The 17583-nt window shown below is 31.8% G+C and overlaps 1 protein-coding gene across 1 annotated transcript in view; it reads left to right on the forward strand.

The window, feature by feature from the left end:
• LOC143254011 (UDP-glucose 4-epimerase-like) overlaps positions 1-17268 on the forward strand; it is a 33691-nt gene extending 16423 nt beyond the window's left edge. Inside the window, 8 exon segments of the mRNA XM_076508721.1 lie at positions 728-846; positions 1350-1463; positions 4866-5045; positions 6356-6536; positions 9255-9340; positions 11549-11632; positions 11635-11743; positions 13007-17268. Of these exon segments, the coding sequence (XP_076364836.1) occupies positions 728-846; positions 1350-1463; positions 4866-5045; positions 6356-6536; positions 9255-9340; positions 11549-11632; positions 11635-11743; positions 13007-13083 (950 nt within the window). The 3' untranslated portion in view covers positions 13084-17268.
• Positions 17269-17583: the final 315 nt, after the last annotated feature.

Genomic DNA, 17583 nt, shown 5'->3' on the forward strand with positions numbered 1-17583 from the left:
TTAAAGAAGCCTTACTTATACAACAACTTAAACCCAAAATAAACCAATATAAAGGAACGCCTTTATACCTATATTAATATAATAAATAAAATTATATATTCAAACATCTAATACCGCCCTCTACATTTCGACACACAGTTACACAACCCCTTTCAAACATGTGGTCAGCTTCCGGTCAGTTACCTCTTTCTTTGTGAACCTGACGATGACCGAAGAAGGTCGAAACGTTGTTCGCTCTTCTATGTAAAGTGTTTTCTCAGCCCAAACGAGCCGTTTTTGCATATAAATTTCTCAACAAGTGGGTTTCTCGTCATCACTGATTATTGTGTGTCAATAAGTTGTGATTGTATACAGGTGTGTGTCAGTAAGTTATGATTGTATACAGGTGTGTGTCAGTAAGTTGTGATTGTATACAGGTGTATGCCTGTAACTTGTGATTGTATACAGGTGTGTGTCAGTAAGTTATGATTGTATACAGGTGTGTGTCGGTAAGTTGTGATTGTATACAGGTGTGTGTCGGTAAGTTGTGATTGTGTATAGTTGCAAGTCAGCGAGCTAAATGATTGAATTTTCAACTAGTTAACAGTAAAACCAAACTGATACTTGAGCTGACCTTTGGGTAAACAATGAAAGAAAAATTAGTAAGGTTGATTCCTAGTATGAATAACATTCTTATGATTACTTGTCATAATGTTACAAACTGTTTCCCAATGTTTAAATTTTCCAGGTAAAAATGGATCCATTCCAGAAAGTTTACATAGAGTTCAGGAGCTTACTGGAAAGTCACTAACCTTTTATAAGATGGATTTGTTGGACAAGGAAAGTCTGAAAAGTATCTTTTCCAAGGTATAATTGATTTGTACACACAATTATATTTGTAAGTGATTTTCAAAAGAACTTGTTTCAACTGCTGTTATTAATGTTTTTATTTAATTGAGGTCCTACTAAGAGAATTTTTATAGCTAGTAATGATAGGGAAATAATATATTTATATTTACTGTTCCTTTGTTTTTAATATTTATTGTGGGTATATAACATGTTTTGATAAAAACTTTATGTATATATTTATATATATTTGTTAGAAGATTTTCTGAGGAAATTATGGTGAAAAGTAAGGGTGCTAGTTATTATGAAGTTCCTAAATAGCTCTATAATTGAAGGGGATTTTGTTTTATACAAATACTAAACATTGTCTCATGCTAAGAAAACAGTCATGTGATCAAGGCAGTTAAGTTGCAAGTCGTGTTCGCAGTCAACATTCAAAACAAATGGGTTTATGTATATGTATATGTAGCAAGTTTATAACTTGTGTATAACAAGTAGTGATTTTTATAATCTTTTTTTAATAGCACAAATTCGAATGTGTCATACATTTTGCTGCTTTGAAGAGTGTGGGGGAGTCCTGTCAGATTCCCCTGGATTACTACCGTAACAACATTGGGGGGACCATTAATCTCGTTGAGGTGAGTTTAATTGGTATAAATCTTATTACAGTGATGTACTGATTGGACCATCAAGTGTCACATGACTGACAGAAATGTTGATTGAGTGATTAGTACAATACGTCAGATTCAAAGTTACGTTCGCTGCTGGTTATGTTAAAATATTAGTGTCATCAACTTCTCCAGTATACTTTTATAATGGAGTATTATTATTATTATCAGTTGCTTTAAAATATCTTTACATTAAAACATTATTTTTCACATCCCTACCATTTAACGAGAGTAAGATGTCTCTATGTGGGACATTTCTACCTATACCCTCAACACGTTTTTGGTCCTGATATATATATATATAAAATACAATAACAGTGACCACTATATACCTTTTAGAATTGCATATTTAGCACATTAAAGAAAGTTTAACAGTTCTTAATTTGCTGTTAAAATTAAGTTGAGTCCACGTTGTTGTTCGAGTGGATATTTTTAATCACTGTAAGAAAGTTTTCTGATAATTGGTTATGGAAATTGTTAATTCTAATACATTCTAAAGGTGTGAAATTGTATAAGATAAAATATTTGAAACAATAATAGTGATAAAAGTCACATGAGACCACAGTTACTTTCTTTCACATTTGTCCTAATTATTCTCTCATGGATTCCTAAGTAAGATTATGTACAAATATTATTTTGAGTCTGTTTTTGTGCCAAGTAACAGCTTTGACGATGGGTTTGGTTTGAAATAAAAGGCTTTGTGGACACTAAAGTATGATAGATAAATTAATGAATATAAAATACTATTTTTACATGACTTTAAAGAACCACAAAACAGCTGCAGTCTGGTGTTGTTATTAAGTAGGTTGATTTCATTGCTTCATCAACTCTTGACATTTAAAACTGTGATCTTTTAATAAACTTACATCCATCATGCTGCCACAGAACCAAATCATAGTAATTAATTTATATTAATTTATGGTAATTCTATAAAAAATAGTTGATGTTGTATAAGAAAGAGGAATTATTAACAAAATTTTAATAGATACTAATAATCAACTATTTCACTCTCTACATAGAGGGCATACGTCACTATCCATTATTATGTCAACTATTTCACTCTTTACATAGAGGGCATACGTCACTATCCATTATTATATCAACTATTTCACTCTCTACATAGAGGGCATACGTCACTATCCATTATTATATCAACTATTTCACTCTCTACATAGAGGGCATACGTCACTATCCATTATTATATCACCTATTTCATTCCCCACAGATAGGACGTACATCACTGTCCATTATTATATGAACTATTTCACTCCTTGCATAGAGGAGATAACCACTTTCTATTATTATATCAACTGATTAACTCCTCACAGGGAGGACGTACACCACTGTCCATTATTATATCAACTGATTAACTCCTCACAGGGAGGACGTACACCACTGTCCATTATTATATCAACTATTTCACTCCTCACAGAGAGGACATACACCACTATCCATTATTATATTTCCTACTTCCTTACAGGGACGACATAACCACTGTCCATTATTATATCAACTGTTTAACTCCTCACAGGGAGGACATACACCACTGTCCATTATTATATCAACTGTTTCACTCTTCACAGAGAGGACGTACATCACTATCCATTATTATATTAACTGTTTCACTCCTTACATAGAGGACATACACCACTGTCCATTATTATATCAACTATTTCACTCCTTACATAGAGGACATACACCACTGTCCATTATTATATCAACTGTTTCACTCCCTACAGGGAGGCCGTACTCCACTATCCATTACTGTATCAACTATTTCACTCCTCACAGGGAGGACATACTTCACTGTCCATTATTATATCAACTATTTCACTCTTTACACAGAGGAGATAACCACTATCTATTATTATATTTCCTACTTCCTTACAGGGAGGACATACACCACTGTCCATTATTATATCAACTATTTCACTCCTCACAGAGAGGACATACACCACTATCCATTATTATATTTCCTACTTCCTTACAGGGACGACATAACCACTGTCCATTATTATATCAACTGTTTAACTCCTCACAGGGAGGACATACACCACTGTCCATTATTATATCAACTGTTTCACTCTTCACAGAGAGGACGTACATCACTATCCATTATTATATTAACTGTTTCACTCCTTACATAGAGGACATACACCACTGTCCATTATTATATCAACTATTTCACTCCTTACATAGAGGACATACACCACTGTCCATTATTATATCAACTGTTTCACTCCCTACAGGGAGGCCGTACTCCACTATCCATTACTGTATCAACTATTTCACTCCTCACAGGGAGGACATACTTCACTGTCCATTATTATATCAACTATTTCACTCTTTACACAGAGGAGATAACCACTATCTATTATTATATTTCCTACTTCCTTACAGGGAGGACATACACCACTGTCCATTATTATATCAACTATTTCACTCCTTACATAGAGGACATACACCACTGTCCATTATTATATCAACTGTTTCACTCCTTACATAGAGGACATACACCACTGTCCATTATTATATCAACTATTTCACTCCTTACATAGAGGACATACACCACTGTCCATTATTATATCAACTATTTCACTCCTTACATAGAGGACATACACCACTGTCCATTATTATATCAACTATTTCACTCCTTACATAGAGGACATACACCACTGTCCATTATTATATCAACTGTTTCACTCCCTACAGGGAGGCCGTACTCCACTATCCATTACTGTATCAACTATTTCACTCCTCACAGGGAGGACATACTTCACTGTCCATTATTATATTAATTATTTCACTCCTTGCATAGAGGACGTACACCACTGTCCATTATTATTTGAACTATTTCACTCCTTACTTAGAGAACGTACACCACTGTCCATTATTATATCAATTATTTCACTCCTTGCATAGAGGACGTACACCACTGTCCATTATTATTTGAACTATTTCACTCCTTACTTAGAGGACGTACACCACTGTCCATTATTATTTGAACTATTTCACTCCTTACTTAGAGGACGTACACCACTATACATTATTATGTCAACTGTTTCACTCCTCACAGGGAGGACATACACCACTATCCATTATTATATCAGGTAGTTAGTATCTGTACTTTTTCTTGGGATTTGTTGTTCAGCTAATAAATTATTTTTCAATTATCCATTACATGTCAGTATACTTCATTTAGAAAACCAAATACAGTAAAATGCATGTGCATATAACAACAATTTTCAAAACATATGTATTTCAACATCAAATGTGTAATATTTCTTTTATCTGACCACTCTCCTAGATATGTCTGTTTTTGGATTAAAATATTTAATTTCTCTGCTGATAACAAGTACTACTTTTTTAAAGGTAATGAAAGAGTTTGGTGTGAAGAACATTGTTTTCTCCAGTTCTGCTACTGTGTATGGTGCTCCTCAGTACCTTCCACTTGATGAAAAGCATCCAGTGGGAACTAGTTGTACAAACCCGTACGGCAGAACTAAATACTTCATTGAAGAGATACTGAAAGATGTTGCTAGTGCTGAAAAGGTAAGTTTTGATCAAATTATTAGTTTTAAAATAATCAATTTTATTTATTTTTATTTTTCCAGGAAAAGAACTGAACTGAATATTTCAAAGATATATTTGTTACATGTGTGTGTGTGTGTGGTTTATATTGAACAACAGTTGTGAACAAGCTGGTTTCATTTATTCTTTTCAGTGTTAAAGTTATTTTCTAAGGATAATTTTCTCCAAATTTAAGTATGAAAATTGGTTTTGATGTAAACTTTAACAAAGGTCACAAAAAATTCTAGATATAAGAATGACAGACAAAAAAAATCAAAGTATGTTTTTTTTATTACCAATATTTCTTTTTAATACCATTTGGCTAAAGGAATTTGTATACTCATATTGTTTGGCTGTGGGTGGTGAGCAAATTGAGGGAAGACTAAGTATAAAATGTAAGCACTTTTTTCGTGGTGGGTTGTTGGGAGGGGCTGTAGGCATGACTCTGAATGAACGGGGGAGAGGAGTGCTTATACTAAGTGAGTTTCGAAACCCCCAATATTTTATACAGCAAGTAAAGTGTACTTTTTTTACATTTAAACTGGAACCTTAAACAGGGGATGCAAAATTGTTAAAGGTTTGAGAATAGGTTTCTACTTCTTAGAAATCATTAATATTATTAAAAGTTTTCCATTTTGAGCAACATTTCAACATAACTGTTTTAGTAACATGGCACAGAAACAACTGACTAGTTCACAACATTTAGGCTTAGGTAATCTATAAAACATTTTCTTTCTTAAATTTTTGAAGCTTTCTGTTTTGTACTAAACTACTATACTTGATTATAAAGTCACATTTTTTTTGTAAGAGAGGTTTTGATTTCTTTAAGGTAAGTGTTCACAGCTAACCTTGTAGTGGGAAGCCTCGGATACCGTGAAGAAAGTTTTCTTCGTGAAATGGATCAAGGCATTACATGAAGAGTTAATCAGTTATTCTCTTTTAATTTGCAGTATTCTGATTGTATGTCTTCATCAGATTGTGTTGGTAAATGAAAAACTGGACACAACGAAAAAATTAGGCCAACAGTTAGTTTTACACTTAGGCTTCACTTATTACTAACTTTTCTTGCGTCTAAACTTATTTCTTTGGATTCACTGTGTAAACTACCATTTTTACCAAATGTGTATAAAATTGTCTGTATCCATGAAATCTTCAAGTATTTCATTTCATAATAAAGTAATTTATTATTTGTGGAATTTGTACCTTAGAATGATCTCAGATTCTTTAGTCATGCAAATGTTACTGAATATGTCTTCTAATACAGTTAACTAAAATACACTGTGCAATTTTAGGGTTGGAAGGTTATTCTTCTGAGATACTTTAACCCTGTTGGTGCCCACGAGTCGGGTAAGATTGGGGAAGATCCTCAAGGAATTCCCAACAACCTGATGCCGTATATTTCCCAGGTGGCTGTCAAACGACGTCCTGAGCTCCAAGTGTTTGGAAATGATTTCAATACGCCTGATGGCACAGGTAAAAGCTGAAAATTTCTGTTTTCTGTTAACCTAGAAGTATGAATTTAAGAAAAGTCACTGTCAACAGGAAACCTTTCATAAGGTTAGCTATGAGGTTCAAATAACTTCCAACATGAAACCCTGTCACAAGGCTAGTATTTCTGTTTATCAAGGACGTGATATACCCTTCTGTTGTTAAGGATGTGATATACCCTTCTGTTGGTCAAGGATGTGATACACCCTTCTGTTGGTCAAGGACGTGATACACCCTTCTGTTGGTCAAGGACGTGATACACCCTTCTGTTGGTCAAGGACGTGATACACCCTTCTGTTGGTCAAGTACGTGATACACCCTTCTGTTGGTCAAGGATGTGATACACCCTTCTGTTGGTCAAGGACGTGATACACCCTTCTGTTGGTCAAGGATGATAGTCTGATGATGATTACAACATAAGGTGGTACAGTACACTTTAATATGAGTAGAAGTGAGAGATTTTTCTTAAAATTTGAGGTGTAAGCAAAAATGTTTATGGCAGTGGAAGAAGATAATAACTATTGTGCTGAAAAGGTTCTGTTTAAAGGATATCTCTTCGTTTTGTGAGCCTGAAAAGGTTCTGTCTAAAGGATATCTCTTTGTTTTGTGAGCTTGAAAAGGTTCTGTTTAAAGGATATCTCTTTGTTTTGTGAGGTTTTACTCGTGCAGCATTCCAGGGCTCAGTGATGGTCTTGTTTTGTTCAAGATTCGAGTTGTCTATTTTATTGAGTATCTCTTACTTTATAGATTGTTATTTTGTAGTTTCTGTGAGTTTTGTCTTTATAGAGAACATACATCACTATCCATTATTATATCACCTGTTTTCTAATTGTTTTGTCTAACATGACAACAACCTGTTGCCACCATCATCAGAGATTGGCTCTTCACCTTCCTTTTGTTTTTACCTTGAGGTCATCACCAGAATTCGACTTGCCAAACCTGTTAATGAATCAGTTAAGATTGTAGAATAGTACTGGGAATTTTTTTGTTTATCTTTCATATCAGGTGCACTGAGTCTCTACTCTCTTGTTAGTCCTGCAGAGCTGTAACAGCTCCTTCTAGTGGTGGTCACAAGTACTACTTAGTCTCTATATATGTACTTAAGTTTCCCAAGCTAGTTCAAGGCAATACAAATAAAGAAAATAACATTATTCAAACATTTTGAAAGAACATTTAATGATAATTCCTTTGTAAGTAAACTTAATTTAGAAAATAAATATATTTGAGGGCTTACAGATTGTGAGTCATCATTATTATTATTAGTATTCTTTGACAGGGACCTTATGTGGACACTTAAACGTTAAGGTTAAATTATGTGACTCGTTGCATCTTTCTAGTCTCTTGAATATTTATCAACAAATAGTAAAATATTATTTTTAGTACAAAACACATGAATTTGTTAGTGTATTGTCTAACAAGATATGGGTGTTGCCCTTAAAAGATAATACGCCTGTTCATGACCACATGTTTTTAACTAATACCTGATGTATTAATGTTTCTTACAGGAGTAGTGAATAATGTAATTGGCATTTCAAACAAAACCTATGATAATGATGGATAATTTATAGTCTGTAATGCAGTAACAGTTCCTACAGGAGTAATGGATGATATACATAATATACAATGTTTATTATTGTAAGGTTATTATATAACATATGATATAACATACCAACTTTTACAGTTGTAAGCTGTATTAATACTGTTGTTTTACAGCTGTAGGCTGCATTAAAACTGTTGTTTTACAGCTGTAAGCTGTATTAATACTGTTGTTTTACAGCTGTAGGCTGTATTAATACTGTTGTTTTACAGCTGTAGGCTGCATTAATACTGTTGTGTTACAGCTGTAAGCTGCATTAATACTGTTGTTTTACAGTTGTAAGATATATTAATACTGTTGTTTTACAGTTGTAAGCTGCATTAATACTGTTGTTTTACAGCTGTAAGCTGCATTAATACTGTTGTTTTACAGCCGTAAGCTGCATTAATACTGTTGTTTTACAGCTGTGGCTGCATTAATACTGTTGTTTTACAGCCGTAAGCTGCATTAATACTGTTGTTTTACAGCTGTGTCTGTATTAATACTGTTGTTTTACAGCTGTAAGCTGCATTAATACTGTTGTTTTACAGCTGTAAGCTCGTATTAATACTGTTGTTTTACAGCCGTAAGCTGCATTAATACTGTTGTTTTACAGCTGTAAGCTGCATTAATACTGTTGTTTTACAGCCGTAAGCTGCATTAATACTGTTGTTTTACAGTTGTAAGCCGCATTAATACTGTTGTTTTACGGTTGTAAGCTGCATTAATACTGTTGTTTTACAGCCGTAAGCTGCATTAATACTGTTGTTTTACAGCTGTAAGCCGCATTAATACTGTTGTTTTACAGCTGTGTCTGCATTAATACTGTTGTTTTACAGCCGTAGGCTGCATTAATACTGTTGTTTTACAGCTGTAGGCTGCATTAATACTGTTGTTTTACAGCTGTAAGCTGCATTAATACTGTTGTTTTACAGCTGTAAGCTGCATTAATACTGTTGTTTTACAGCTGTAAGCTGCATTAATACTGTTGTTTTACAGCTGTAAGCTGCATTAATACTGTTGTTTTACAGTTGTAAGCTGCATTAATACTGTTGTTTTACAGCTGTAAGCTATATTAATACTGTTGTTTTACAGCTGTAAGCTGCATTAATACTGTTGTTTTACAGGGGTGAGAGATTACATACACGTAATGGACCTTGCAGAAGGTCATGTGGCTGTTCTTAAAAATCTTGATGCAATGAAAACCTGTTTGGTAAGTTTGAAACATCTTATGAGACATTAAGTACTGGAAGGATATCACGTAATAACGTTTTTTCGTAAATTCTCTTCAAAACGTTTACTTATGAAACATGTTTATAACCTTAAAAGTTGTACTGTTTCTGTTGTCCTACACCACATTTTGATCAAGTGATATCATTAATGTTATTGAACTTTTGGTCCTCAATCTTCAATATTTGATTACATAAAATGTTTTTAACAACTAGACTTACCTACTTGCTAATTTTGGTTCTAAACATATTGATGTTTCCCACAACTTTCACGAAGGAATGAGTAATATGGAAGAGTTATTATAAAATAATGTTCTACGATAAGTAACAGTACCAAGAAAATGCCTTGTAAGAGAATGTAATTAATACAAGCAACAAGTATGCCCAGCTGATAGCTCCCATGCATATATTGCCAAGTGTGTAACACTCTATTAATATCTGTCGTGATACGTTGCATTTTCGTTGTATGTAGTTGATAAAATCTAATTTTTATGCTACAGAAATAGGTCAGAGTGTTTCTTTATCAATTTTGTGTATAGTCTTGTTTATAAGAATTCATAGAAGACAAGCTAGAAGGGGTATGGTTATTTTTATTACCAGTTAAACTTCATGTTTGCATGTTGACATTACCTATGGGTTTCATTTTTATTGATTTCAAACTATATTTGTTTTTTGTTTTGTTTTTTCACTTACGTTTACATAAAATTACCCTTTGTCATTAGTAATTATTTTCCTTAGTTTTTCCCAACAATTTTAGATTGAGAACCTTGTCTACTTGTTTATTTATGTTTTGGTTGATATCACTGTAAGGAGTAACACTATTAAAGTATCTGAATATAGCTGAGAAAAGTGAGATTTAATCAAGAAATTATATTGAAATGAGTAAGAAAATCTTCTGTGGCTTCTCTAATTGTATTGTGATAACACAGTAGAGGAGAATAATTCATCTTCTCATTTTCTGAATTATTATAACAGTGTTAACTAGTAATACTTGGTGGTACTTTATAGTCTGAAACTTTCATTTTTGTTAGATATACATAACTGTTCATTTTAAGTTTAATAGAAGAGCATTAATTAGTTTATATTTATCAGTGTTAAAGTAAGTTGTATTTAGAAGCATTAGTTATGGCAAGTTTGGTCATGTAACTGTTAATAAATCATTTGTTGTGAAATTCAACCTTTTGTATATTGTTATATCCTAGTATCTTGTAGTTTGCAGAAAGTTCTAGGCCTTAGTTAAGTTAGTGAAAGTAAGAAAAAGTGAGTGAGAGATTTATATTGTGTTTGTAAGTTTATCCATAAAGTGAGTATAGTGGCAACTTTCGATGTGTAATAATCATAGATTATATTGTAGTAACAGAATAAAGGAAATTACTTCATTTTGTCAGTTGGGTTTGAAAGTAACTGAACTATTCTGCATGGACTTTGATGGAAAAAATAATTATTTATAGCTATGTATATAATTTTGGTACACTATTTGGTAACATAAGGGAATTTATCACCAATTGTATTGTGATAACACAATAGTGAAGAATAATTCATCTTGTCATTTGTATTCTGAAGTAACTGAACCAGACTGTGAGGAATTTGATGAAAAAGAGAAAATTATTTAAATTTCCAGATATAACTACAACAACTAATAGTGTAACACATTTTTTACATACATTTTACTTGCTTTGAATACATTCTTTTAAAACAAGTGGATTGTATGCTGTCCATTTCTTGTTGAAATTTATTGCCAACAAATTGGAGGTACCCACTATAAATAACATGTCACCTTTATCAAAGCTGTCAAGTTAAAAAATGGTAATTTGTGACTCAACTAGAAATGCTAATCTCTGACAAACTCAAGGTTTTGGTGTCGTAGTACTGTCACTAGAACAGTCTGTTCGATATTTTCTTTAAATGGGAGATAATAACCTAGTAGTTTGTAGTTGAGAAGTGTTAGACGTGCTTTATGTAAGTAAAAAGTGTCTTTATTAAGCAGATTCAATATTTTCTTTATTGAATTTTGTTCTCTTTATTTTCCTTTTGTTTTATACTTAAACTGTTAGTTTTACTTGTAAAATTCTTCTATTTTCCATGTCTTTTATCGTAATCTTCTTTACAAGTCTCTTTCATCATGATGACCTGAAGTTTATTTGTAAATATGCTGCTTCATAACTACAGTTATAAACCTCTCTGTAACCTAGGCTTACAACTTAGGAACAGGACATGGTTACACTGTCCTGCAGGTGATTAAAGCTTTCGAAGAGGCAGCAGGAGTCAAGATACCGCATACACTGTAGTTGGAAGGAGAGTTGGAGATCTTGGCTCATTGTATGCCGATCCATCATTAGCTGAGAAAGAGCTAGACTGGAAAGCAAAGAGGTCTCTAGTTGAGATGTGTAAGTTTGTTAGTCTTATCTGTAACTGTGTGAGCCTTTTGGCAATGTCTTGGAATCTCATACTTTATAAGTGTTCAGTAATCACTTGGAGCGAAGTTTGGGGTTCCAACCTGTGCTTGAACTGAGGGAGAGCAGAGGAGAATGCTGTCTCCATTATTAACATAAAGAAAGAAAAACATCCCCTTGCTAATAGAAAGATAAAGTTATGACAGTCAACTGCCTTTTTATAAGAACGTGCACCTTTGAGTAGATTTCCAGAGTTGTTAACGTTTGTCGATTCGTTAAAGAATTACAAATTCTAATTTATCAAATGTAATACATCATATTCAGTTGAAATCTGATAAATCTTATCGACTTCAGATATATATTTGAAATCAGTGAAGAATGACACAAGTCTTATAAAACTGGACAATTCAAACATTGTCAGCGCCCCCTATATTTTGTTTTCTAAAGCTTTTGTTTATAATGATCAGTTACTCAAAAAATAAAAATTAAAATGATGATGAAACATCTCATTATTTTCATCAGCCTTAAACCTGTTCTGTTGACATGTAAGTGAGAAAAAAACCAAACAGTGCATTACGTATTTTATGAGACAAATATAAAATCACATCACTTCTCAGTATAGTATTAATCAGAATATCGACTCACACTGAAGCAGTGAGGGTTTTTCTTTTTTGTATCACTGCAGCATTGTGCAAGTGTGAATAGAAAACGTCTAATGACTCACTTGGTGTAGTTCTAAAAACATATTAGACAGTTAAAGAATGGTTAGTGTGTATCTCACGACAGCTCGTATGGGTATTACCACTTTTACTAATAAAGTAGAGAACAACGTTTTGACCTAAGAACATTGTTTTCTGCTTTATTAGTAAGTATTAATACCCATACCAGCTGTCCTGAGATACATTTTTACATCAAATGGGTTTCTTGTCATCATGAAATAAAGGTTGAAATACTTTGATTCCCTGGTAGGTTTTTCAGACATTAAATTATGATTATTTGATTTGCGAGTGCAAGAAAACAACTTATCTGTACACGAGAGAGATCTTCGTGCACTCCAATATGTTTAATTTTTAAAATAATTAAATTTTGTCTTTAACACAGAGTGATTATAAGTCAGAACATGTTTTGTTACTTGAGACATTTAAGTGCAAACCCTTATTTGTTTATTCCTCAATTTGATTATGAATCAATATTTTATTTTTACTCTCAATGCTTGTCCTTCTCCAACTCCTGGATTAATTAATTAATTTTGGGCAGGTGCCGATACGTGGAGATGGCAGTCTCAGAATCCAATGGGTTTCCGAAGTGAAACTGCTGCTGTCCAGGATATCTAAAAACACCTGAATGTGCACTTTAGACGTGTGATTCCTTCACTATGTGCAATAAGAATATGTTTTTCTCTTTGTTTCTTATGAGCATTTTTTTGTTCATAGATAATTGTTGCTTAATTTATTAATGATTTTTAATAAGTTAATTTTTCCTGTTTTTTTGTTGTTGAATAATGCATTATCATATAGGTTAATGTAGTCATTTTTGTTGGATTTTAGCCTAACATGCATCTAGTCTATTTATTATTTGACTTTAGTCCCTACAACAAATGTATTTATGTTTGATTTATTTTTAATTGTTACCAGTGATAATTATTATGTTGTTGTGGGCCATTGTGTCACTTCCATCTTCAGTTATTATGAATCAGAAATATTGAATGTGTGCTACAACAGAACTGACTGATTTGTCTAGAGAAATTTTCTCCATTTCTACACCCAACTTTAACCGAGCACACATGAATATGAATGATACAGTTTTAGGAAGTCAAGCCCTGTAATGATAACAACAACAAACAAAATCGGTTCTTGTTATAAGAAGTAAAATGGTAGCTAGTAGTTCCTACTGCAAGGTTGTAATAAATCTAAACTAATTATTCAAGGCTTTCATGAAATAAAACAAAATCAGGCCATATTCTGTGAAAAACATCTATAGGCTATGAACATACAAGCCATACTTGTGTAATATACAAAGTGAATTTCTTTTAAGATTTACTAAATAACATGTAGACATGTTTTTAAATATAATATACATATTTATATATATTTAATTTACTTAAAGGTAGCTGTAGTAAATTGTTTTTACGTACTTTTAATTTATTTTGAGATTATTTAATGGGGATTCTACAGATCTAGAGAGAGAGAGAGATATTAAGGTTTGTAAACTGAAGCTCAGTTGTAATTGTTTTTTTTTATTCTGAAATATATTATACGTGCAAGAAATAAGGAAAATAACTTGTTGGTTTTTGACTTTATTTTGTTACAACTTCAGATTTGAGGAACTAGTTTGTGTTTTCTGTAAAAGATACAGCATATTTCACACACGTTTAGTTGTTTTTAAATATACTTTGTAAAACTGTGGCAAGGTTTTTCATGTTCTGAATGACTGTGTAACTTAGGATTTATTTATTATAATTTTGTTTTGTCGATACTTAACATAATTAAGGTTTTGTGAATGAAAAAACGTAGTAGTAGTTTTCTTCTACTGTTTTCATTTTAAATTTCTAGATACAGTTCTGCTCTCTACTGGTGATTTGTATTTTATGGGCTAGTTTGAAGGTTAATAATTTGACAAAGCTATTCTTATATTTTGTTTCAAAAATTTATAGTATAATTTACATTACAGAGTGAAAATAATTTATGGCAGTAATATGTACTTAAATGACCAAAAACACAAGTTGGAAACTTATCTTTTAGAGTTACATTTTCTAAAAATGTAGCATGGTGGAATCCAAGAATTCATGGTTTGTGTTCTTTAGTCACAGAAATAAGCCATGTATTAAAAGGTGGTGGAAAACCCCACTCTTGGATAAGAGTAGCCTAACAGTTGGCAATGGCTAATATCAATTAACTATCTTTTTTCTAGTATGACTGTTCAAAATTAGGGATAGCTACCCCATGCATAACACAACACAAGAATGCTTTTGGGTTGTGCATTATGGAACATATGCTTTCTTTCTAATATCATAAAAAAATGTGATTTGTTCCAGGTAAATATTAAGATGTGCTAAAAATCATATTTTGTTTACAAGAGACCAATGTAATTACTAACTGTCACTGTCAAGTTATAATTAGGCCTAGCGAGTCTGATAAATAAGAAAAGAAACATGTGAAAGTTACAGTTAAAATCTATAAACATATTCTCCAAAAACACGAAGAATCCTACAAAGAATATTTTGATAAAACAGATATTGTAAGTCTAGAATTATTTGGTTCTGTAACATGCCTGTTTCATAGCACTACTTGCCATATTTACCTGATACTGCATTTCAAATTATTTTAATAGTTTCAGAATTAACATTATGCCTATGTAAGTACTCTGTAGTCTAATAATTAAAAATCATTTTTTAAAAAACTATCTTCTGATATTAACAGATAAATACTGATGGGTTTTTTTTCTATTACATATGATAAATATTTTTCCTTTTAAAGCAATCTGAAGAGATGGAAAATAGTTATTTTACCAACCTTTTTAATGGTTGTTTTTTCCTTTTTGTAATTAAGATGTTTTTAAAAATATTCATACTTCCACAAATTTCACATGGATGTTTTTTAAAATTAATAATAGTTAAAAGTAGAACACTGGCCATGAAAACATCACTTATCGTGGAATGATCTACCCTAACTACCAGTGCATGATATGTTAATAGTTTAGAGACAGCTTGAATGGGTAACAAATGTAAAATGACTGCAGTCTTACTAAACTTAAGTTAGTAAATAGTTATCTTCATTATTCATTCAGGGTATCTCTAAACTTACTTGTCTCAGAGTTGTTTCTTCATTATCAAATAAACTACATATTAGCTGTAACTGTTGGCTGTTTATCAATGCTTAAAGATCAAAGTTGAAGGTGATAAGATGGTCAATATAGCTTCTTTAAGGTCTTCTCTAAATATCCGTGTTAACAACCAATCTGTTCTTTATCTCTTTTTAAACCATGAAGTTCTTTTTAATGGTTGATGCTTGGTAATATATATCAAGATACTTCAATGTTGAAGGGAGTCTAGAAATTGCTTCCTCGAATGTTTGTGTGCATAATCTTATATTTTTACTGAATATCTTGTTTGTTAAAAATTAGGAATTAATTCTAAAACTAAAATGAAACAGACCACATTAGAACCAATACTAGCAAGTGTGCTTTCACACTAAACACTTAGAATATTAATTATTTTTGATGTATTCAATAAAGTATTAAATCTATAGAAATGTACTTTTTCTATTCATCATTTTAAAATAAATATATACTTGTGTTATAAATTCTGAAGTAATTGGGCAAATAAACAGGATATGTGGAAAGTAACCATCTGTACCATAGGAGGTTAAAGTTCAGTTAACTTTTAGTGTCTTGAAATTAATAGTTATTTATTACTAAAATACAACCTGTTTTAAGTTTAATTTTTTAACACTACACAACTGTAATTTTATTCATTGAACACTGGGAATACTATTTATTGCTAATAGTTTTAAATTCTGCTCTATCAGCTGATGAATTTTATTGCATAAAACCTTTTATTATTTTCTCCTTCTGGTGAAAACTAAAACGTAAGTTTTATTATAAAGTCGACAGCCTGTGAAGCAGTCTTGTACTTACATGTCTTTATTCTACTGATGTGCATTAAAAATAAGTTTTTGAAAAATTTCAAGCTATGTTTTACTATATTTTAATAGAAAATATATGTTTTCACCACAAGAGCCTGCAAAACACGTGTGGATGGTCGGAGATCATGTTATGTTTTTGTTTACACCAGTTGCTTTTATTATATAACCTCTTTAATGTTCCCTTACTGGGATTTGTGCAGTTTTTATGATAATTATAATGTGTGCCATTGTATTCTTGGGAATTTGAGAAACACTTGATTTGTGTGGAGATACTTTGTTTAAACACTCTCAAAGTTTGAACTTGAGATGTACATGTTGCTTTTTTTCATTTTTCTTGTATCATCAATGTTTTGTTTTAAACTAGTCTTTACAATGTAAGGTTGTAAACAGTGAAATGTGTTTTACTATTATTTACTATTATTACAAATGATTCCACAACTTTTAATAATTGTTGTAATCTTTGTTGCAAAGTGAAAACCTTTACACATACAACATACTTTGCAAGTTATTATCACTTAGGTGCCTGTAACCCATGGTGTTGAGAACAAACAGATTCACTTTTGCAGAACACTTAAGATAGCTATTGTTCACCTGTTGCCCTCAAGTTGTCGTATTTAGTTTCTTGCGGTGGTGTACAGTGTTACTTAACATTCAACAGGTATTTTGAAAGCCATTATTTAATGCTATGTTCAAATATCCATTATCCTGAAACAAGGCATGTTTTTTAAAGTTCTAACATAGCTGTTTTGTTTTTCCTACAAAAAGTTTGTCTGTGAATTACATACAAGTTAAAAAAAGTACAAATTATAATATTGACTTTAATGGTGTTTTACTGAAATCTTTTGTTTTTTATCATAGCAGAAATAAATTTATTGATGATTGATATTTTCGTTTTTTTCCTGCCTGTTGATTTATCTGCCCTTGTTAGGAGCTGGAATTATTTTTACTTCAGAACACAGCATTTGTATTTTGGGATAAAATGTTAAAAATATGCCCATTGAAATATTTCACAGAATATATGCCTTAAATTTACAGACAATACAAAACAAATACAGTTTTGATGTTTGACAAATCAGTTTATTAAAACAAACAATACTACTTTAAAAGCATATATTCTAGAATTTGTGGGAACATACGGTTCTAAAAGTACATGTTTCTTAAATTTGTTTAAAGAAAAAAAATATTCTGGAA

The sequence above is a fragment of the Tachypleus tridentatus genome, chromosome 6, assembly GCF_004210375.1.
Source record: "Tachypleus tridentatus isolate NWPU-2018 chromosome 6, ASM421037v1, whole genome shotgun sequence".
NCBI classification, from domain to species: Eukaryota; Metazoa; Arthropoda; class Merostomata; order Xiphosura; family Limulidae; genus Tachypleus; species Tachypleus tridentatus.